The following is a 24,331-nucleotide window of genomic DNA, read 5'->3' as shown; positions in this document are numbered from 1 at the left end:
GTAATTGCTGTTTAAAACAAAATCGTTTCTTGAGCGCAATAATCAACAAAGCTGAGTTTGATTTATGAACGATAAATATGCTTTCTCTTTATTGTTTTCATGTGTTTGTTATTGTCATCGTCTAAACAGAATTATATAAAATGATAGAAAAAAAAACTAAAGTGGAGCTCAAGTAGTTGGGTAGGGGCAAATTCTGTTCACTGTTACAAGATTGTTTAGGTCAAAACTCAAAATTATGTTGATTGTTTCATTGAAAATCTTCAGTTGGTTCAAAAAATAAAGTACCAGTGAGTCAAGTCACCTTCATTCAAAGGCTAGTTTGAATATATATATGTCCGCATGCGTGTAGTCCTTCTTTACAAACCAACCCTCAACAAACTATTTGTCTGGCCTTAAACATGTATAATAAATATTTTTTATCGCAAGAACACACCAGAGACTGGATGATCTACCATTTCACAGAAAGGAAAATTAGTCCTCCACATTTATCCTCGGGAGTAGAAAAGTGTTTGTGAAATCATCTGATCTGAATTCATAGATTGTTTAACTGCAGTTCTTCAATAATAACAAATGTTACAGAAGTTACACTTGTGCTACAGAAATCTCCAAGCTCAGCAATAAATATTTTTTCTTAAAGGATTATTTCACTTCAGAATTAAAATTTCCTGATAATTTACTCATTCCCACGTCATCCAAGTTAGTCATGTCTTTCTTCAGATTGACCATTGAAAAGCTGGATGCCCAGCCAGCCTGAAACCTTCACGCACCTCCCCTTGTGCATCCAAGCTTGGGATACTTATCACATGTGGTGTTAGACGTGTCGACCCCATTTCCAGAAAAAAAAATATTGCAAACATTTTGTCTTTCACCATCTACCATTAATAATACTGTGAAAAGATTCGGGGAATCCAGTGAAACCTTAGGCTGTAGGGCAAGACAAGAGGGCGTCACCTTCAAGTCCTCTGATGGCACTGCATGAGAAACCATAAAGCTACTCTGTTAAATACAGCCACATGGGCACAGGAGTATTTTGGAAAACCGTTGTCACTTAACACAGTCTGACGTTGCATCAAGAAATGCCACTTGAATCTCTGTTATGCCAGGAGAAAGCTTTACATCAGTTCTATGTGGAGATGCCGGCGAGTTCTCTGAGCCCGAGCGCATCTCAGATAGTCTAAAAGACAGTGGAAATGTGTGCTTGTGTCAGATGAGGCCATGTTTCAGCTTGTTTTTGGGAAAAACTGACATTGAGTTCTCAGTCCCAAGGACAAAAGGGAACATCCAGACTTCATCAGTGACATGTGCAAAAGCAAACATGTGTCATGAAACGGAGGTGTATCATTGCAAACGGCAAGGTTGACTTATATGTGTGTGAAGATATCATCGACATGGAGGTGTATATTCAGATTGAACAGAGACATGTATCAAGATCACATCTTTCCTAGGAAGCAAGACAATGCCAGGCCTCATTCTGCACGTGCTAAAACTGAGTGGTTTCTAGACACTCTGCACCATAGAAGAAATGTACCTGAGTGTTTGCCTGCAGTCCAGATCTGTATCTTAGGGAAATTGTATGGCCCCTCATGAAAAGGAGAATCAGACAATGATGACCACAGACTGTAGAACAGCTGTCTTTATTCATACAGATTGTGTAAAAATTCCACTTGAAGAAGTTAGTATCCTCAGGTCCCAAACTATTAAAAAAGTGTTATTAAAAGGAAAAGTTATGTGACACGGTAAACATGCCTCTGTCCCAACTTATTTGGAGTGTGTTGCAGCAGCCATCAAAATCTTTTTTTTTCTTTGTGCATTTGTCAGTTAAATAAAGGTTTAAGATAATTAACACATTTATTTTATTGCACTTTAGAAAATTTCCTAATTTTTCTGGAAATGGATATTTAGTAGCTAGCAGCTAAGGTGAAGTTGAAATTAATGATCAATAATGAACAGTAATATGATAATAAAACACAACGAACAGCATTGCTATGTTTAATATTACTTTATTTTTATATTTAATTATTATTACCTGACCTGCAATGGAGACATACCTCTGTGCTTCTATCCAAGTAAGTATTAAAAAAAAAACATCTCAACATTCATGAACATTCAACATCTCAACAAAAACATCTCAACAAAAAACATTCTCAACCTTCTCCTCCTGCGCAGGGACCTTTGGTGGGTGAGCTCATCAAGGTCTTCGAGTAGCCCATTATCATAGTGTTAATAACTGTATAAGCTCGTTTTTTCCCCATCTTAATTACATTAATCGTACACTTCAATACTACACGGAAGACACCAGATGGCGGTAATGACCAGCTGGTAACCAAGCAACGTCATTACGTTACGCGGCCCCAGAGAAGGCTGCAGTGTCCGAAACTGTTTCCGGGGGTGCCTTCGTGCCTTGTCATTGGACAACAAGTCAGCTGCCTTGGTTTTCGGATGCATCCTATAAATGAGTGCGACATTCCTGTACTGACATTTCTCTTTCTCGGATTGATCCGTTTCAGTGTGATCATACGTGCTGAAGTGTTATGCCTACTTTTCGTTAAAAATCATCTGACGCCACCCGAGACCATTTAAAAGTGGCAGCTGAAAGTGAATGGAAACATACCGCTGCTTTTCACCAACAGCAGTTGCAGCGATATTTTCATTAATGTACAGGATCGTTTTAACTTTGCACATTTGAAGATGCAGCTACCGATCTGTGTTTTGATGTCAGTATTACTGATGAGCGCTGATGGTGGTAAGGCTACATACACCCTGCTGAAAGAACAAACATATAAATGAAATAAACGTGCTTTTCCGGTTTTTCATGTAGGTTTAAACATTTATAGGACATTTATAGATAGAGAAATTGTAATGAAATATAGGCTATAACTGTATAACTAGATCAGCCTTTATTAAAGTTAATCAGTGAAGAGCAGTTAAAGATGCATAAATAATGCTTTGAAATGTTGAAAATATAAAACGTTAAATACTGTTATTTGAAATTATTTAAAACATGAAAAATTAGGCCTACTTTAAATGTGAAATTAAACCCGCCAGGAGGTGGCAGCAAGTCACTGTTAATAAGTGAGTCATTGAGATCCAACCGTTTCATTCAAACGGCGGGAAGGAAACATTTTACTGTCGTAATGAGCGAGTCATTAAATCATTGATTCAGCTGATTCGTTCAAAAAGCTGATTCATTCAGTAAAGAGCGCAACAGGCGATTTGATGTCTAAAATGTAATTCACTAATATTAACTTGTTTATTAAACAGTAGGCCTACGTTGTATAAAATCAACGTTACGTTTGTAATCAGGCAGATATTTAGAGAAAAACGGCGCTCTTCGTGTAATATTGGTTAACTATATTAAATAATATAAATATATAAGACATGACAAACAGGGGCATTTTTGCTCTTTATCTTGAATTTGAACGCATTCTAAATGCAATTTAATAGACTAAATCATGCAGTAAAAGCTTGCGCTCTAAATGTGCACAAGCGCTACTAGACATCACGTAGTCACTAGTGACTAGTGTATGCGTGCACTCAATGGGTGTGTTTTCTTTTGTTTTTTGTAAAGTGAGGAACATAGGCTACGATAATGTCAGATCATTAGGCTAAATAAACAATTACGATATCACAGACGATATATATCGCACAAGCAATGGCGTTCTGGCATTTCACCGGTAAGAGACGTTCACACATTAGCACCAAAATACCGGTAAATTCTGTGCCGGTAATATACTGGTAAAAATACCGCTAAAATAAAAAACGCAGTGCCGTTGTCTTACCCATATGTGGAGGAGCGCTTCAGTTTCATTATCTGTTCAATTTGACAGGGTGCTTTAAAATAGGTGCTTTTGTATTAGTGCAGTCTGCTGGTTTTTTGGAAATAACCTAGACAATAAAAATAAAGTTGAGGTTTAAAATATAATATTTAGTTATATTATTGATTCAACTGCACTGACACTATTGGATGAGAGCCAAACTTCTCTACACTCACACGTTATAGAACTGAATTGAATCAACATTGAAATGGAGCTGAATAATGGCACTATCTTCTGTAGAGCTGCTTTATGGCTGAAATAAGTTTCATGATGAATTTTCCAATATTAACACTTTTCACATTTTCCTGTTTATTACTGTAAACCTGTAGCCTACTGTATAAAACACTATATAAACAAATATAACTTGACTGTTTAATGTAGAACAGCCAAGTGTTTATTATTTATTTCAAATGGTTTATTCTTACTCCCTCAGAGCTCAGACTTTCAGCCAATACAACTGTGGTACTGGAGAGACTGTGTGAGTCAGAGATATATTCTAGATTAAGACACCAATTTTGTTAAGTAATAAATATCCAGATTTAGAGTGAGTTTCATTAAGTTAAATATATTATTTCCATATACTGTTATTTTCCACTGGGCTACCTGAACATAACTGGGTTCAAATATTGCGTTGCAAATATCTTCAGTTTGTCAGTGCTGGCTATATGGCCATGGTTTAAGTGGGATAATCCACGGCTAGCTGTGCATTAAGTGATTTGAATGCGCTCCACTTCATGTCGGGACGTTCTCTGCCTCCATGTCATGCATTATAATCGTTTAGCTGTGGAATATCCCCTTACATATTTTAAGTGTGTTTGATTTATTCCAGTGAACTCAGAGGTCAATTCTTGTAATGTTTAAAAATGTACAGATATGTGTTTGAGAAAGAAGATATACATGTTATAACGATTTCAAAAATGGCAAATGCCAAAACCTGTAACTTAGGCTGTACACAGAGCACTATCTAAAAAATATCCTATGTGTTTTCCTGTCATTTCCTTTTGTTGTCCTTCATTTTCATACTAAAAAAGAGCCATTATTCATGATTCACATTCATGCTTACAACACATTTGACAAAACATCATAATGACATTTGTAGGTCAATATACAGGCTATCCTTGACAATAATGTAACTCTGTTAAGTGATGTCTGTGTTTCACAGGTTTCTCTGTTTCACACATAATGGTGTTGATTCTCTGTATCTCTGCATCTGTATCTGCACTTCTGCTCTGCTTTATAATCTACTAGAGACCACAAAGTAAAGGTAGGTCCATGTGAATGCCATGGCAGTGCTCTTATCTGCTATAATTCACAATTTAGCAGATCCAATGAACAATTTTACTGTGTTTGTCACCACCTGGTGTCCAATGTAAAATCTAAAAATAGTAATGTAAAATGTACTGTAATGAAAAACATCTAACTGGCATGCATCTGTCATGCGCTGGCTTGACAAGACAAACTCAAGAGGCTTGACGCAGATGAACGATACAAACACATTTAATAACCACTCAAGGTCCGTTCCTCGTACGTGGATTACTCAATTAGCTGGATTTCATTGTTGAGGATTTGACATGATCCAGGATTGTTAGGTTCTTCAAAGCTCATCCTGGAGTTGATGTCATTGCAACAGGTCCATAAGCTCAAACCTATTTGGGAGCAGCTTATTTGACATAAACAGGATAAGATTGCATCTTTTTAAGTGGAGGTTATGTTAAAGTCTATCCCAGCCACTGCTACTTGCCCACAAGAGTACCCTAATGAACCAGGATGCTGGAACAATAATCATTTAAAATAATACAAATAATGATTTAAAAATAAATTTGCAAATAATATTATAATGTTGTTTAGTCAATCATAGATATAGCCATAAATACAGAGGGAATAATTACCTAATAATTTTATTGGAGTCTTGCACACTGTAACAGTTTGAGTCTATGCCGTGCATTAATTTGAACAGTTATTATGGAAGTGGCTTGATGCAGCGCAGGAGATGCAGATAACTTTGTAAAAAAATTAATTGTTTGCTGTATTTTGTCAAAATGCTCAATTACTAGCATTTGTACTTAAAGAAGTGGAACCAATATTTAATTAAAACTTAATTTAATATCTGGTTGATTTTAATTTGGTTGATTTCTGGCTGAAGTTAATTAGTCTTTTCTGTGTTGATCTAGTGCTCAGTCTTCAGATGTTTCTCGTTTTCTGTCCAAATTTGATCATGTGTCTTGCTTTTGTCTTCTGGGGTGTCTCTGAAGGTGAGTGTTTCACTACTGATTGTTTATTAGTGCATTATAATATCATTAAAGTATTTGTTTATTCATAAAGCAGTTATTATTATCTGGTTTTGTTTCAGGGTCTCTGTTTGAGACGGTCTCTTGCTCTGCTCTTTATTTTCTGAGACCTCTCTTATTGCTCTGGACGGCTCCATATGTAAATGAGCTCACAGGTATGATTTATGTATGATGACTGACAGATTATTAGAAAAATAGTGTGTATGTAATTCATCCAAAAAAATACATTTTCCTTTAAATAGTGTGAAGTGTTTTTTTTTTAATTTGTGTTTAATTATTTAATCTTTTTCTGTTTTACAGGCAAAATCAAAACATTTATTCAAAATTACAGTTGTGAAACAGAATATATAGTTTTCTCAGCTGTTTTTTATTCAGGTAAACAAATCCAAAAGTAAATTAAACGTGTGTAACAGTTTTAGTATAACAAGTTCTGCATGTGTTCAGTGCTGAATCTCTGTGTTTAAGGAACTTAAGACAATTTATGATCACTCTTAAAAATTAAGTTACAGTTATTACACTACAAATTCCATGTTATAGTCACTTAGACACTATAACATGCTTAAACTGCCTCTAAATTCCTTCACTGAAGAAAATAATTTGTTGACCCAACTTGACATGTCAATTCATATTGTTGCATTAACCCAGTTACGTTTTAGCAGACATGAAGTGTGAAGTAAGTTCAACATACTGTCACCCATACAGACACACACAAACACAGCGCGAGAACGAGTTAGTGAATTCATGAAGCGTGACAGTACCCCTCCCCCTAGGAGCACCTCCTGGCGCTCCCAGGAGGACCTACTTGTTGATTGTAATCATCAATAAGGGATTGATCCAGAATGTCTCTGAAAGAACGAACCAGCCAACGGAGGACTCAGCAAACGATGGGTAGCTTCCTTTTTCCATCTCCCTGCCCCTCAGCTTATTCGATGGTGGAAAGACTTAACAAGCTTCTTTCGCTTCAGCAAGGGGAAAGCAGTGTGAGGGAGCTTGCCTGCCAGTTCCTGTATTTTGCGGAGGGGCTCAACATTGGCGACGCAGTGCTCAAGGACAGATTCAACACCAGCCTTAATGAGCCTGTGCCTGCCTGGGAGATGGGAATGCTGGAGATACTATCATTCTGGCAGTTTGTGGGGTATGTTTACCATCGCTTATCCAGTGGAGACTGGGAGGGTGGTCTTCCGCCTCTTGCCCCACCTCCCACTGACCTCACAAACTGCAAAATCCACTTCGGGGAGAGGGAGGAGGAAGAAAGGGTGCGACTCATCAGGCTCCTATCCCGTAGAGGCTGAAGGAGCTGCAGGGCACTCAGAGGCAGTTACTCCGACATCGCCTCGCCAGCGCAGGAAGAGGAGGGCTCCTGTCGCTTCCCTTCAGCCGGTGGTCCAGGAGGACCGACTTCGGCGGTCTCAAGGCCAGTAGTCCGGAAGGACCCGACTTTGGCGGTCCCAAGCCCAGTGGTCCAGGAGGACCCGACTTCGGTGGTCCCAAGTCCGGTGGTCCAGGAGGACCCGCCTTCGGTGGTCCCAAGCCCGGTGGTCCAGAAGGATCCGACTTCGGTGGTCCCAGGCTCGGTGGTCCCTGAGCTGTCCTCTCTCCCTGCAGCGCTCTCAGAGGTGGTCGAGGAGCTGGTAGCACCGACTCGTTCACGTAGACGGAGGAGGAGGAGAGCTTCCGGCCAACCTCCGGGCCGGAGGTGGTTCGGAAGCCTGCAGCCGAATCCCTGAAGCCTCCAGTGAAGCCTGCAGCTGAACCTCCGAAGCCTCCAGTGAAGCCTGCAGCCGAAACCCCGAAGCCTCCAGTGAGGCCTGCAGCCGAGCCGCCCAAGCATCTCGCCTGGCGAACGCCGCCCAAGCGACCTTGCCCTGCCGGCACCGCCCACACCCATACAGACACACAATAACACAGCGCGAGAACGAGTCAGTGAATTCATGAACCGTGACACTTACAGTACATGTTGCTGTAATAACTTGCAGTAAATTGGGCGAAATTTTACTAGGCATTCAATATTTGTACACTGAAAAAACAAAAATGAAATTTACGGTAAAAAAATAGCGGCTGTGGTCACCAGTACATTTTAGGTTTTACAGGACTCAAATTTACGGTAATAAAAAAATAACTTTATTTCATTAACTGATAATGTTAATTTTCCATCCCATTAAAGTGCTAAAATATGCTGTGTAACTTTATAACATGCTGACATCCACCGTAATAATACAGGTGGTAAAACAGAAAACCACATGATGATTAAAAGTTCACTGCAATTAGTTTTCCACAAGCTGAAGTATATACCGTATAAATATAAATGAGGCACATGTCATACACACAAATACAAAACACCATCATGGTGACACACATGACTAATATAATGCAATAAGCATTAATTAGACAACATAAAATGTAACATAAAACCCAAACGTACATAACTTATAACAAAAATTAGGAAGAAACATAATTATTTATTAAATAACATCAAATGTAAAATGTCATGCAATGAATTCTGGGTATGTCAATTTAATTTTTTTTTCTCTGTAAATTATAAGATAACTTGTTCTTGACAGAGTAAATTAAAACAAGTAAGCAAATTCAGACACTGGGTGCGCCGTGTCATTCAAGCGTGATGCTCCGTTGTTCTCTTTTTGTTTGACCAGCAAAGTTGCCTCGCATTGCAAATACAGAAATACTCAAAATGATGGAGTTTCAAGCTTGGGTGAAGTAGTGGTGTTTTCTGGCACATGCACATTTTTTTACAGTGTTCTCAGTATGTTTTGTGATGATGTCAGAGGTCATATAAGCAGAAAAAGGTCACAGGCTCAGAATCAGACTGTCAGTTCAGCTAATGTGTAATACTGTACATAAACTACATATTGTCACGATGTGGGTTTGTGTCCTGTCATGTTCTTTGGTTCCCTGTCTTGTTCATTAGTTTTCCCAGGTGTTTCTGATTTTCCCACGCCCCCTTGTTATCCTGTTAGCTCGTTTGTCCCTGATTATTTAAGCCCTGTGTTTCTGCCCTGTCTTTGTGAGTTGTTATATGTTTCAGGATTAACGTGAGTGTTGGTTTCCCAGTGTTAAGATTCTTGTTCTGCGTTCTGAGTTTCTGTTTGAGTTTATTTAAATAAAGCGTGTAAACTGCGTTTGGATCCAGCCTCCTATCTGCCTTCACCGCACTGCGTTATAGAACAACTCACCAAGACATGGATCCAGCAGTTGTCAGCAACCGGGCTCTGGGAGAATACCTGTCGACGTTATTGCAAGAGGGCCAGTCCGTTCAAAGGTACGCAAAGGATTTTCTGTCCATTTGCCATCTGGGAGCGCTAGATGAGATCCAGCTCATGGACCTGTTTTGGAACGGGCTGGATTATAAGATCGCTCGATGGATGCCGAGGGATCTTACTGAATGGACTCTTGACCGGTATATTGCTCAGGCTTGCTCCTTGGATGATCTCTTCTCGATTACGGGCTTGTTCTACTCGACACCTCCCGGGCTCTCGTCGCCTCTCGTAAGCCCAACCGAGGCCGCGCTTCACGTGAGCCTCGACGAGCATGCATTTCACGTGAGCCTCGACGAGCATGCATTTCACGCGAGCCCCGACGAGCCCGCACTTCTCGTCTGCCCCGCCGAGCCTGCGCCTCATGTGAGCCCTGCCGAATCCAGTGAGTCAAGCGCCGAGTCAAGTGCATCGTCCAGTGACTCAAGTGCATCGTCCAGCGAGTCAAGTGAGTCAATTCCCGAGTCAAGTCCCGAGTCAAGTGAGTCAAGTCCCGAGTCAAGTCCCGAGTCAAGTGAGTCGAGTTCCAAGTCAAGTGAGTCGAGTTCCAAGTCAAGTGAGTCGAGTTCCAAGTCAAGTGAGTCGAGTTCCAAGTCAAGTGAGTCGAGTTCCAAGGCATGTGCCGGTATCAAATTTTCATGCTGCGATTAATTGATTGAGCTTTTATCACGGTATACGGTATTATCACGATATTTTAATTGCACAAGAGAAACAGACGGATTGGGGGTATCTAAAAAAAAACTTGCATCACAATGTGTAATTGTGATTGTCAAAACATTCATTTTATTTTTTAGTGACAACATGTTATAATGTTTACATGGTTACTGAGGCTACTGTTTGTATTATTGCTTAACACAATTTTCATGATTTCAATTAAATTCTTGGATTTAATTTCAATCTTGATTCAATATTGACTCATTTGGATAAATATTAGGTAGGCTACAGTAGATAGCCTGCATTTAAATGTTTCTCAAGAAAAAATATATCTCACATAATGCTGTAAACATACAGAGAGAAATTAAATATAATGCATACAATATAAATATAATAATAATATAAATATAAAAATGTAATATGCCGTAATTTTCATTATAATAACAATTATATAATGACAAGTAAACATATATTAAAATAATATAGTGCACATATTTAGCAAAATACTCCTCTCTATAGCTATTTTCTTATAGTCAACTAACATTAAATGGCTTTCCTGAGGTAAATGTAACGTTCTGTGACATAATTGTTCTCCTGCAGTGTTATTGACCTCTTTCCGTGGTTGAAAAACACTGATTGATCGAAAGTACGTACCTTTCGGTGGGTTGTACTGTATCTTTAATAAAAAGTAACAGATGATCGGTTTACTTGATCTGAGGCGCGCGATCTGTCACGTCACATTTACAAGCACCAAAACAGTATTTATTGTCTGAATTTCGTTATAAAACCTGAGAGCTGATATTTTTTTCATCTCAAAAGTAACCTGCTCTGTCTAGTCTGTCGGTGTCAGTGTCCTCTTTGCTCCGCGATTTTTTCTGGGTGAGAAAATGGATGTGTGGCGCGAGACCGTGTGAAAGTGTCAATTGCGTGAGTCTCAAGCTGAATGCGTGAGAGTTGGCAGCCATGCGGGGGATAAATAGTCGGCAGCGTTCCTCCTTCCGCCGTGCTTCTTCTCCATGTGAGGATTGTTTACATTAGACTAGAGTGCGCGCTGCATGCACACAGTGCTTATACATGTGATGTGGGGATTGTTTAAATCAAAGTGCACATGTATTTTGCGCAGCATATACGCATTGTTTTTTAAGCGGTTGATGGAAAATAAGCTGATGCGCGTTCTAAAAATCTAAATTCGGATCTATTATTTTTCACGGTATTTCGAAGTCCCCGCGATAACAATATCGTGCATATTCATTACCGGGATTTATCGCATTACCGAATACCGGCACATGTCTAGTCCAAGTCAAGTGAGTCAAGTTCCAAGTCAAGTGAATCCAGCCAAGCGAAAGTTTCAAGCCCAGTGAAGCGCCGTCGCAGGAGGAGGAGGACTCGTTTTGCTCGCCAGGCTCCGGAGGGCGTTCCCAGATGCCTCGCCCTGCCGGCCCCGCCTCTGCGCCTCGCCCTGCCGGCCCCGCCTCTGCGCCTCGCCCTGCCGGCCCCGCCTCTGCGCCTCGCCCTGCCGGCCCCGCCTCTGCACCTCGCCCTGCCGGCCCCGCCTCTGCGCCTCGCCCTGCCGGCCCCGCCTCTGCGCCTCGCCCTGCCGGCCCCGCCTCTGCGCCTCGCCCTGCCGGCCCCGCCTCTGCGCCTCGCCCTGCCGGCCCCGCCTCTGCGCCTCGCCCTGCCTGCGCCCTTCAAGCTCCGGGAGGGCTTTCCTGAACCCGTGGATTTCCCCAAGTATTTTTTGGGGGGGGGGGGCCAAGGGTCCGGTGAGGAGACCATGAGGGCTGCGCCGCCATGGTCTTCTGCAGGGGCTTCACCTCCATGGCCGCCATCTGGTCCTGCTCCGCCCTGGCCTTCGCCTCGTCCTGCTCCGCCCTGGCCTTCGCCTCGTCCTGCTCCGCCCTGGCCTTCGCCTCGTCCTGCTCCGCCCTGGCCTTCGCCTCGTCCTGCTCCGCCCTGGCCTTCGCCTCGTCCTGCTCCGTCCTGGCCTTCGGCCCAGTCTGGTCCGCCCACGCTCTGCGGCCCAGGCCCGCCTTGCCTAGGTCCAGGTCCCGTTCCCCTGCATGGGCCTGGCCCCCCATCCCTCCCCCAAGACCGCCCTCCTGGACTTTTGTTTGTTTTATTGGGCTTCAGGAGCCGCCCTTAAGGGGGGGTTATGTCACGCTGTGGGTTTGTGTCCTGTCATGTTCTTTGGTTCCCTGTCTTGTTCATTAGTTTTCCCAGGTGTTTCTGATTTTCCCACGCCCCCTTGTTATCCTGTTAGCTCGTTTGTCCCTGATTATTTAAGCCCTGTGTTTCTGCCCTGTCTTTGTGAGTTGTTATATGTTTCAGGATTAACGTGAGTGTTGGTTTCCCAGTGTTAAGATTCTTGTTCCGCGTTCTGAGTTTCTGTTTGAGTTTATTTAAATAAAGCGTGTAAACTGCGTTTGGATCCAGCCTCCTATCTGCCTTCACCGCACTGCGTTATACATATGTGGGATGAAAAGGGTGTCTTTAATTCTTGTGATGATTGTGTATTTATGTTTTGGTTGGCTTTAAATTACTAATATTTGTTTTTTTTTATCTCTTGATTTCTTCCAGTTCTGTTTAAATCTGCCTTCAACAAAAGTATGAATTACGTGGGATTTGAAGGTGTCATAATTATACTCTACTTTGTAGTGGCGCTTCTGTTCGAACTCATCTATATAATTTTCTGTAAGTATTAATGTCTGATTCCTTCAGTCAATAACTAGTGATATAAGTGCTGTGAAATCATGTTGTATCAGACTAATGATGTTTGCTATGGGCAAGAAATATAAAAACCATAATATCAGAACTGATTTGTCAGTTAGGTGAAGCATTTCATTATTTGTTTTCATTGCTATTTATTCTCTTGTCTTTTCTCTCTTTTTTTGCCAGTGTTTTTTGTTGCTTACATGAGCTGCTTGGTCAGGGCTGAGTTTCCCGAAACCTTCTTAATGCTACGTCTTTCTTAAGTTACACCTTAAGCTGTACCTTATCGTTAATACGTGTTTCCCGAAACGTTCTTAGCTAAGTATACCTTCTGTAAGTCATACGTTCGGAAGGTTGGTCTGGAGCACTCTTAGCTATACCTTATCACTGTTGGCAGTTCACTCCGCTAGTGGGCACCACTGCAAAAAGCTTCTTTACATCTTAGTCTATACGAATATTATTTAAAATTGAATACACCCAGTGTTCAATTAGGCTAATTCAAGTGTTTTCATGAAAATAATACAATTGTCATCACACTGATTGTTGTTAGCTTTTTAATTATATTATCCAAAGGTACATCAGCTGGCAAACCATTCGAAAGTAAAGACTTATTTGTCAATTTAAAGAGAATGACTGTGGTGGGGAATTTGGTCAAACTATGGCAGCGATACAGAAAATAGTTGTCCTAAATTAAAGACGGCGCCGTCCGCAAAGCCATTTAGTGTATGTGCACTTTTATATTCGCGAAAAACTTTAGTCCCCTGGCTTACTGGCTACCATGTCAGAAGATAATATTCAAAAGAAATTTCGCCTGCCACAACAGCAAATTGAGCAGCTTTTAGATCTAATTAGTCCGGATGTGTCAAGACAAACTCGACGGAATCACCCCCTAAGCCCTTTGTGGAGTGCCACCTCGTCTAAAAGGATGTTCATTTCAGTTGGATTAAAGCCCGGGGCTCTCCTCTTTCTTTCTTTTTTCTCCGCCATAGCTATTGATTAAATGTTTCGCGTGTTGCGCTTTTATTGAGTAGGCCATACAATCACAGAAAATTTTTATTTACACCAATAATGTGATGCAGCTGCTGGGCAATCAACCCTGGTTGTGGAGTAAATAAAGAAATTATAGCAAATATATTATGATAATATAAGTGGCCCTTTCTAATGCAATGAAAGCATACGGAAAGTTACTGTACTGGGTTAGACGCATGACACGTTTGAGCACGAGGTTGTGCGTTCGCACACTCTTTCCGAAATTATATACAATATCCAGGGTTTAATTTAGTTTGCAATTTGTAATTTGTAATTTTTTATAATATCCCATGAGTCCAAATAAATGCAATTTCCACTATTTCTGAAGTGCTTCTTTTAAAAAGAACACCGCTTTCTCACATAATTTAGTGAAGCAGCCCCTGCACGAGGGAATAATTGATTCTCGAGCCATCTATATCAACAGATTCAGCACCATCGCCACGGACAGCACCGGGTAACGTCGCACGTAAGAAGGTAAATCTTAAGCGGCGTCCTAAGGCATGGTTCGAGGAACACACCTAGAAATGGTATACCTTCAGTTAAGTTATACCTTAAGAGTCTTCGTAGCGTGCTAAGAGACAACGTTATCGGGAAACTCAGCCCAGTTCATTCGGATTTCGTTTGTTATGTTTTTTTGATTTCGTTTGTTATGTTTTTTTGATTAGTATTTCCAGTTTTATGGCCTGCCTTGTCTTGACCTTCTTGATCATCTCAGTCATTGAATCCTCCATTCCTACATCTGTAAGCATATTTATTGGCTGATTAAAACTGAGACCTGATCGACGACGATGGTCTGGAGCCAGTTAGTTTTTATCCAATAGACTATTCCAGCATTTGTAAATAAAACTGTTAAGTATTCTTCTGCTTTCGGGTCTTTTCTATAGTAATCATTATTATTATTATTATTATTATCATGACAGAACACACTGGCCAAACATGGACCCACAGGAAGAGTCACCTTTGTGCAGTTCTGTGGAACATCAATGTCAAGGAGTTTTGCTTGGCCGACATGAAGAGGAACTAGGCCATGCTCGTCTGTGGATGCCTTGGTGAAATGGGTCAGTGAACTTTCTGGCCAACTCGGGCATCTCTATCTTTCTGACCATGAACTTGTGTCGTCACTGCATCAGACCGATGACCATCCTCTCAGTCTTCTTGAGGCTCAAGTGGATAATCCTCCCATTTTTGCCTGTGATCCCACTCAGTGTCATTCGTTGTCTAATTCAATGCAATGGCCTATGCATTGGAAAGATCTAAAGCGGCATTTGTCATCTCCTTACTGACCAGAAGAGATTGCGACTGGGGGGCCGCCAACTGGAGATGCTCAATCTCTGAGTTGCTTGTATGTTCACCTTTTTAAAACTGAAATGATCAAGGTTTTGACCAGTCTGCTTTTGGCAAAGAGGCTTCCAGACTTCTTGAGGCTCTCCAGCAAGGCAAAAGAACTGAGGAACATTCTGACAATGTGCTTCTTTGACGGTTTTGTGGAGGAGGTTAAGGATGAGATTTAGGCCCGCTCCCCCCTTTGGATGACCTCATAGATCTCAATGTTTGCTAGGATGATTGTATGGAATTGAGTCCAGGGAGCCTCCATCAGATCACGGGTGGAGTCATTTAATTATCCTTCCTTCCTAAGAGTCACTGATTCCACCAAGTCTGAGCCCATGCAGGGTGACAGACATTGCCTCTCCTCAGAGTAAAGACAATGACGATTGCCTTAGTGGTGGTTAAGGACATCTTGCTGTATCATGTCCAGAAAAATCCAGAGCTCGCCAGTAGAATGAGGAATTCTGGGTTGACTATTGGGGGATAAATGACATAATTATTAAGAACAGGTACCCCCTACTTCTTATGTCTTCAGCTTTTGAGGTTTTGCAGATGGCTAGATTCTTTACAAAGTAGGGTTTATGCAATGGTTATCATTTGGTCTGGATTAGGGAGGGTGTTGAGTGGAAGACAACTTTTAAGACGCATACGGGGCACTTTGAATATTTGTTTTTACCTTTCAGCCTGTCCAACGCTCCGGCTGTCTTCCAAACACTCGTCAATGACGTGGTGAGAGACATGATAAATAAACTCATCTTTGTGTACTTAAACGACATTCTAATCTTTTCTTGTTCCTTTCAGGTGCACATCCAGCACATCAGACGAGTGCTGCAATGGCTGCCGGAGAAACAGTTTTGTCAAAAGTGGAGAAGTGCATTTTTTCATGCCTAGTCAGTTCTGTTTCTTGGGCCCTGGAAAGGTAAAGGCTGTTTCTAACTGGCCAACAACTGGTTCTCGTAAAGACCTTCGGCATTTGCCAGTTTTTATCTGCGTTTTATCAGGAATAAAATCTTAGTCAGGTGGCGGCTCTTTTGACGACATTAACCTCCATCAAATCTAAATTAATTTGATCTTCAGCTGTGAAAGAGGTGTTTGCTAAATCCAAAGTCTTCATCTGCCCCCATTTTTGTTACTCCTGAGAAATCATGTCATTTTTTGGTGGAAGTGTGTGGCGAGCAGGACGAGGTCGAGGGCCGTGGGAGAACTGCACGAGGAGGAGCGGAAGCATAAAAGGAGCGACGACAGTGGAGATCGAGAGAGGCCAGGCCTGTATTTTATTTAATGTTTTGTTTTATTAAGACTGCCATCTTTACTTTCGTTTTTGTATTTGTTTTATTTTGGTATTAAATTATTTGATTGTTCGCCAGTTCCCACCTCCTTCTTTCCATAACATCTGAACCTCGTTACACAGTGGATGCCGCTTATTATTCACACCGTTTGTCTCCCACAGAATGGAATTATAACATTGGCAATTGAGAGCTGATGGCAGTCCGTCTGGCTATGGGGGAGCGGCGTCACTGAATGGAGGTAGCGGCGGCTCCATTTGTTGTGTGGACTGACCACAGGAACCTGGAAAATATTCGATCTGCTAAACTCTTGAATTTCAGACAGGCCTGTTGGGTGTTGTTTTTCGGGCTCTTCAACTCTTACAGACTTGGTACAAAAAATGGCTAGCCCAACGTATTGTCCTGGTGTTTTGTTAGATTTTGTTTCTGGCCTCCCTCTATCCAGTGGCTGTTGTCTTTAGCATCGTCCTTAACATCCCTCCGTTGCCCTTCCCAAACCACCCTTTGTTAAGCAGATGGCCTGGGTGGTCACTGACCATGTCTTCTGGATTCATTGTCGTCTGGAGGATGTTGTCTATGACAAGCCCCAGTTTGTTTCCCATTTCTAGAGGGAGTTCTGTCGGCAGATTGGAGCCTCCGCAAGTTTGTCGTCACTCTTCCATCCTCAGGCCAATGGCCAGACCGTGTGTGCGAACAAGGCTCTCGAGTAGATGGTTCGATGCCTGTCCTCCCAGAACCCCTTCCCCTGGAGTCAGCAACTGACGTAGACAGAGTATGCCCACAACTCCTTGCCGGTGTCTGGGCTTTGCCCGTTCATGTGCTGCTTCCTTAGTTTTCTTCCCAGGGTGCTGAGGCTGCTGTTCCCTCATTTCAGACTTTAATTCAGTGTTGTTGCCATACCCGGAGGAGGGCAAGGGAGGCTTTGCTCCAGAATCTGGGAATCTGGAATTTATTACATTTACATTTCATACTTTATTGAGCTGTCCTCAGGAAAGTGAATCTGTACATTCACTTGTGGGCATTTACATCTTTTACTTTCAAAATGCAAAATAGTGTTAGTATTTCTTTTAATGTGTGTAAAATTAATGTTTTGATGTTTTGACGGCTGTGTGTAAAGCTTTTCACCTGTTTGTCCCTGTGAGTTTTTGGCTTTAATAGTATGTGTGTGTTATTCATGTTTATATCATATTCAAGGGGAAATGGTGAATGATTGTGTGAACTGATTCTGATTCTTTTATTAATTGTTGTTTTCTTATACAGTGTTTTCTAAATTCATTGAGAGAATAAGTGAACAGATAATTGCTATATTTGAGGTTTTGGCTGGTATAAGCTTTGATGTTCTACCCTTACTACAATTCATCATTCTGTTTTACGCCTTTGGATCTGCCAGAGGAGGTACATTTAACTTTACGAACTATTGAGATTCATTTATGAGTAATAGTACAAGAAAATATTATCTGTTGATGTCGGTCAGTAAAGTCCAGTAGCTGTATTAATATAATCACTCTTCTGTTTTCAGGATATTTTATTGTTGCAGTTTTACCAGTGTTTCTCATAGTGACAAGATACAATTGGGATGATACATGTGGCCAAAGGATGGGCTGTAAGTATTTGAATCATCATCTAATTCCAGATGTAAACACATAAATCTAGACATCATGTGATCCATACATTATTCAAAATGTGTCAATTTCACTGTTATTAATTTAGCAATTATAATTTTTACAATTTAACTATTATACATGTAACAATTATTAATTTCTTATCTTTGATGATTTTGAATGTATAGTTAATTGTTCAAATATTTCTGGTCTCACACACTAAATCTGTTATCATTTGTTGGGGACATTTGTGAGATGTTTTATATTATGTTTGATCATGTTCAGTGTATCATCTTGATTTTACAGTATAATTTTTTTTCATTCAGTTTCAAACCCAGATATATGGACACTTTTTTTTAATATAAACCATGTTTTTCAGGTTCACCATTAGTCAGGAGATCAGTGTGGATAATTATCATGTTATCAGTCAATGCTGTAATGGTTTACTTCTACATCATAACTTTGGAAAATGAAAAAGGTATGATAATATAAAATAATGCTTTTACAATTATGAATTACAAAAGTCACTGAAGAACTTTTTCAATGAACATAAACTGTTACTGTGATGATGAAGCTGATGTTTTTGTTCATGTACAGATCGTATGGGATGGACCTGTACGATTGTGTTTCTTCAGTTACTCTGGGCAGTGGTAAACTTCGCATGGTCATTTAACTGTGGTACAGTATTAATCACCTGCGCTGCGTATCACTCTGATGTTTTTCTGTCTACTCTGCTCTAGTTCATTCTTTTCATTCCCTTTTATTTTGCTCTTCTGAAGAGAGTTTGAGTGGCAGCATTTATTTTTAAATTTATATAAATTTATGCTTTATTTGGAATTTCTTTTGAGGTCGATCTATTGTGTGAAACATGTTATGTGGGTGTATTTGTGTGTTTGTGTTTGTGTATGTGATGTTAAATTAATTTCAGGTTTTTAATCAACATTATCAAATAATATATTTGAATAACAGATTATATTTAAATGATGTGGAGATCAAAAAAGGTGGACTCATTTTCTCTAAATTATGATATTAAACTGTGCTGTATTATTTGATCTTTTTACATAATTGCACCGTTTTGTTCCAGTGTATCTGTTTGGATCAGTTACTGTTGTTTTACTGAACTCTGTTACACTGATGACTGAACTGATACTGAAAACAGGTGAGTGAATTACAACACTTCAACACCATACAGTGTCTGATTACAGTAATAATTACATAATCTATAACCCATGAAGTATGTGATATATACATAAACATTTTCTTCTCAACTGAATATAGGTAATAAATCATTGTGAAGCAGAAATCACCATCTTAGAGATAATTTGATTTAATTATTCTTATCTGAAATTGAAGCAATTATACTTCACACAAACATAAGAAAATTAATCAGCTGATGTGACTGTGGGGATTACATTTAAAAACATGTATAAATGTCTAGTATCTCACCCTCAGTGAATGGTTATGGTGCAGTTGGAGATCTGAGAGTCGTCGTCTTTTCCTCTGAATTCATCTTCACTCTATTTCTGATGACTTTACTGGTATTTGAGCCATGTGAGTATAACATTAACTTTACAATTACAATACAATTAGATTAGATTCATTACATTCACTTCATATGTTTTAGCATCTCTCTTATTTGTCCAAGGGATCTTCATTTAAAAATATGACGCATATAAGACCAATCATCGTCTGTCTTTAGGTCGTGTCACTTAAAGGAAATAAAGGATCAATTTTGTATCTTGATGATTTGATTCATGAATCCCACACATGGACTATGACTTGTTTATTGGTTGCGAGCTGCTGTTTGACTGAACTGATAGAGTCAAACACACTCAAGCTTCAGTTTGATTCACTGAGAGCTGCTCACAATTTACACTAATGAATTCGAGAATAACACTTTATTACTCATTCACAATAATTTTAATACTATTAATTGTGGTCTTTAAAGACATGCAGATTGTTATTTTGTTTTTTCGATAATTATTACTCATGACTTCATTCATCTAGACCTCTAAACACTCACGCCGTGCTCAGATACAGAACACACCATTAAATTCATTCAGATGTCTAAACCATAAATTCGAAGCTCTAGGTGAGTTAATGATGTTTTATTAATGATGTTTTATTTTATTTTTGCCTAGTTAAATTCACGGCTCATCTGTTAGACATAGACTGATGTGTTTTGCCAAATCTGTATGTAAATAAGTATGTAAATAACCCTGTAAATCTTGTTTCCTTTACTGTCTCTAAACTAACAGTGATCAAAACATGCCTGCCGTCACACCAGGTTAGTTTCATATTTACTGAATTGTCCTGCAATATCTGATAGCTTTTCACTTCTTTATGTGTATTCAGACATTTTATCTTGTATCTTTGGCCAATATAAAATTATACTTAATACTGACATATCAATGTGGATAACAAAACACAATTTCCTTCAGCTTTTAAAAATGAAGAATGAAGAAGTTGTGTTTTGAATGAGAGGAGATGATGCTTCATACACTATAGAGTATGTAGTGTGTAGTACATCATTTGAAATACAACTATTGACTTCTTGCCCTGTATTAATGGGCTGATGATATAAATCAGGTGTGTTAGATAAGTGAGACATATCTTAAAATGTTCAGTGCTGAAGACTCAGGGTGCGTTTACACGACAACGTTGTACTAAAAACTGATAAGTGTGTTTTTTGAAAAGTTTCGCGTTCATATGACAACGCTGTCAAAACGATCCCGATTCACACGGATCCGTGAAAATGACTAAAAACTCTGTATTATGGTTATGTCACTTTGTAAAGAAACACTATGCGCTAATAGACTGAACATGTAATACACATACACTTGACATCGTCGTTTTTTCAAATTCACATTTTTTATTTACATGATCCGATAATGGTATCGTTTTTCAAAAACTTGAACTTTTAAAACTCCTTTTTAAAATGTTTCGTTTGCAGGCCCCAAAAACTCTGTTGTCATGTAAATGAAAAGCCAAAACGCATACAAAGCTTTCTGTGTTTAGAAAACGGTGTAGTGTTAACGACCCCTGATCCAGGACCAGGGCTGAGAAATACTGCTGTAGATGATGTTGAAATTACATTTTAAAATGTCTCATCCTGATCCCAGAATGCCGTTGAATCTGATGAATCTCCAGCCAATGGATCAAATCAGAATATAGCAGAATCAAGAGAAATTAGTCGGCTTTAATCAATGGAATTACAAATCTAATCAACAATGAGAGAAATGGCATATTTATTCAAAAACACTTGAGTGTTTGCTGAAATGTATGTGTGCAATATAAAGCCCTGTTCACACCGCCAGCGACAAAGGGACATGATCCCATTCATTTCAATGGAGGGCTGGCGACTTCCGGCGACAAGGTCGCTCGTGACCGTTGGTGACAGAATGTGGGTCGCTTGACACACGACAAAAGTTATAGAGTTCATAGAGTTAATTTCAAAATTTCAACTTTATGCAAATGTTAAGCGAATTTCGCGAGCGACAACCAATAGGAGGGCCTGTCAGTGGAGCTCACGTCACCGTCTCGAGGGCAGGCAAGACGGGACAGAGTCCTGGAGCGATTTCACTGTTTTATATGATTTGACTGTAACCGCATACATGGATATAATAAAATGATGCATGGAAAAGAAACTGGTCAACAGTCTTAGTGAGTTTGATTCATACATTGATAGTTTGTGTGTTGTAATTTTATGATGCAAGTTTAGCACTGCTGCAGTTCATTACAGTTTCTCCTGCATTATGTCGATTAATATGGACAAGAACATTGATTATTTGTCAAATTCGAATGACATTTTAGTCATTTTTGACAGTATGAGTGAGTTTAATTTGTTGATAGATTGATCGTTAATCTAGTTGTTGATTTGAATGCACTGAGCACTGCTGTAGTTTATATAACAACACTCTGCAACAGCAGAATGTTACTTTTAATTATTTTAAGTCTAATTAGGGCCCGAGCACCGATGGTGTGAGGACCATCTTGAAATTGCTCTGTTTATTCCTAGTTAAAATTAGAATGATATCTTAGTTTTATATATCACTTGTGATGGTATTTTGTATAGATATAGTAGACGTGCAGTCTACCAATAACTTTAGAGTGACAGCACTGGGAACGCCCACAAGCGACTCACAGTACAGAGCATCCTAAAGCGACAAAGTCGCTGGCGGTGTGAACAGGGCTTAAAGGGCTTGTCATCTTGAGCTCTTAAAGGGATAGTTCACCCAAAAATGAAAATTCTGTCAGTATTTACTCACCCTCATGTTGTTCCAACCCTGTAAGACCTTCGTTCATCTTAGGAACACAAATTAAGATATTTTTGATGAAATCTGAGAGCTGGATCACTCCTCCATAGGCTTCTAAGTGATTGAAACTTGTTTCCCGAAAAGTTATTAAAGACACCGTTAAAATAGTCCAAGTGACTACAGTGGCTCAATCTTAAGTTTATCAAGCAACGAGAATACTTTTTTGTGCGCAAAAAACAAAACAAAAATAACAACTTTATTTCAACTATTCATTTCCTTCAATGAAACAGAAACACTACGCTATCACACTAGTGAACTGACTCGAGGCCCTCAGAGAAGGAAATGAATAGTTGAAATAAAGTCGTTTTTTTTTTTTTCTTCGCACAAAAAGTATTCTCGTCGCTTGATAAACTTCAAGTTTACAGAGTTTTAGTGTCTTGCGTCATAGTGTCATACATTAAACTACTATTTATGATGTTGAATATAATGTATAATAATGCAATGGGGGAATATTTGTGGTTCTTGATAATGCCAAATGTCTTATGTTACCAGTAAAAAGTGTCTTAACCCTGGTTCACACGGCAGGATAATTAGGCCGATTTTAGCCCCGATTTACCCCTTACGACAATCTTAAGGATCCTCCGATTATCGTAAAATAATCTGATCAGATATTCCTGAAGTGTGTGGTGTGTTAAGAGTGCTCTCCTCTGCTCAGAAGGACGTCGGGACCGCTCCGATCTCAAATCGGGGATATCCAACATGTTGGATTTTTTTGGCCCGATTTCTCCTCGTGTGTGGTGTCCCCCAGGGACAAACGAGCACGCAGCCTGTGGACTGTGGCATGTAGCCAATCAAAAAGCGAGGTGACGAGGGGCAGAGGAAGCACCGGGAAACAAAATCAAAGCAGCCGGCGGCATGGCACACCAGAAAGTCCGGTGGACGTCGGAGATGGATTCGGTTAAAAACAAACTACAAACTATCGCCACTGCTCTCCTCTTCGTCCGCCATGATTGTTTACTCTGAAGTCACGTTTGATCTCGAGGGATTTTGCAAGATTTTCCGTCTGACCTGGGAATGCCCGGAAGTCAAATCGGTTCGTGTGTGATGTGTTGATTTTGCCGTGTGGCTGCGCACCATACACTGTACGACCAAAACTGTTAGACCCGTGATTTTTTTATCGCCGTGTGTGGGGTCTCTCAGGTTTGGAAAATCGGCCGACAATTTTAAAATCGTCCCGTGTGAACCAGGCTTTACATTATTATAAATATATCTAGCCAATGAAGGAGTGCAAGCATATTAGGAGCATGTATAGGTGCTTGATTTTATACAACTGTGGCCATGGAAGTGATTGGAACACCTGAATACAATCATTTGGAGGGGTGTCCCAATACTTTTGGAAATATAGTGTATATACAATATATTTACAATGCAAAATGTCATTATGAGTGTACTTCGAAAACATGTGGAAAAAAGTGGTTTTACTCAAAGTTGTAAGTTGTTAATACAAAGACATAAGAGTGTTGGGATAATGATAGACTGACTTTATTAAACTGCAAAGATTGTGCATCTATGAAACTTAACAGAATAAAATAATAAACAAAAATAAAACAAAATCACTGCAATACAGTTATTGCCTTTTAAATAAAGCAACATGCAGCGCATCATTAATGTTTCTTGTTTTTTTCCTTGACTGAAGCTCAGGGCTCTTCAGCACAATGGTGTCACACAAAATTCAGACAACAGAAACCCTTTAAATTCTAACAGAACATTAAACACTAATCCCTTTACGCATGCGACACGGCTACCGGAGCTGATCCCAGCCACTCTAGTCAATGCTTGTGTTTAAAAACGAACCGGCGGTGCAAACGTGTCCAAACAGGCGAAAAGAACGTGCTCGTTTCTTAGTGTTCTCAAAACTGCATGTCGAAAGCGTGCGTTCACATTTAAGGGCTTGAGTCTATCATGCTTTTGTCCACTATACTGACTCTTGTATTATCATTAAAACCAACCAAAGCAACATGCACGTGTGTGTGTGATATTTGAGAGTGAAAAATCTACTGTACTTAAAATAAAAAAATCAAACCACTGTGTTTCA

The 24,331-nt window shown here is 39.9% G+C and overlaps 2 protein-coding genes across 4 annotated transcripts in view; one reads left to right on the top strand and one right to left on the bottom strand.

The window, feature by feature from the left end:
- LOC143710998 (MIF4G domain-containing protein B) overlaps positions 1-24,331 on the bottom strand; it is a 1,123,636-nt gene that overhangs the window by 566,187 nt on the left and 533,118 nt on the right. The gene's annotated exons all lie outside the window — the stretch shown is intronic.
- On the top strand, positions 2,385-23,849 carry LOC143710951 (uncharacterized). Of its 2 annotated transcripts, XM_077202211.1 has the most exons (16): positions 2,385-2,743; positions 4,978-5,079; positions 5,987-6,067; positions 6,166-6,258; positions 6,404-6,478; positions 12,607-12,720; positions 14,688-15,602; positions 15,777-15,822; positions 15,895-17,774; positions 17,899-17,982; positions 18,360-18,458; positions 18,578-18,658; positions 19,065-19,139; positions 19,433-19,531; positions 20,239-20,267; positions 22,952-23,849. In XM_077202211.1, the coding sequence occupies exons 10-16, from the start codon at positions 17,976-17,978 to the stop codon at positions 23,081-23,083; spliced, it is 522 nt and encodes a 173-aa protein (XP_077058326.1). In that variant the 5' UTR covers positions 2,385-2,743; positions 4,978-5,079; positions 5,987-6,067; positions 6,166-6,258; positions 6,404-6,478; positions 12,607-12,720; positions 14,688-15,602; positions 15,777-15,822; positions 15,895-17,774; positions 17,899-17,975; the 3' UTR covers positions 23,084-23,849. The 2 variants fall into 2 exon arrangements, with proteins under 2 accessions (XP_077058326.1, XP_077058328.1); XM_077202213.1 differs by lacking the exons at positions 2,385-2,743; positions 4,978-5,079; positions 5,987-6,067; ... (1 more) ...; positions 6,404-6,478; positions 22,952-23,849 and adding an exon at positions 21,103-21,627 and having other exon boundaries at positions 15,895-16,358; positions 16,544-17,774.

The sequence above is a fragment of the Siphateles boraxobius genome, unplaced genomic scaffold, assembly GCF_051911475.1.
Source record: "Siphateles boraxobius isolate OS27281-9 unplaced genomic scaffold, OSU_SipBor_1 49, whole genome shotgun sequence".
Taxonomy (NCBI): domain Eukaryota; kingdom Metazoa; phylum Chordata; class Actinopteri; order Cypriniformes; family Leuciscidae; genus Siphateles; species Siphateles boraxobius.
The sequence above is the reverse complement of the archived record's forward strand: the minus strand, read 5'-3'. Positions and strand labels throughout refer to the sequence as shown.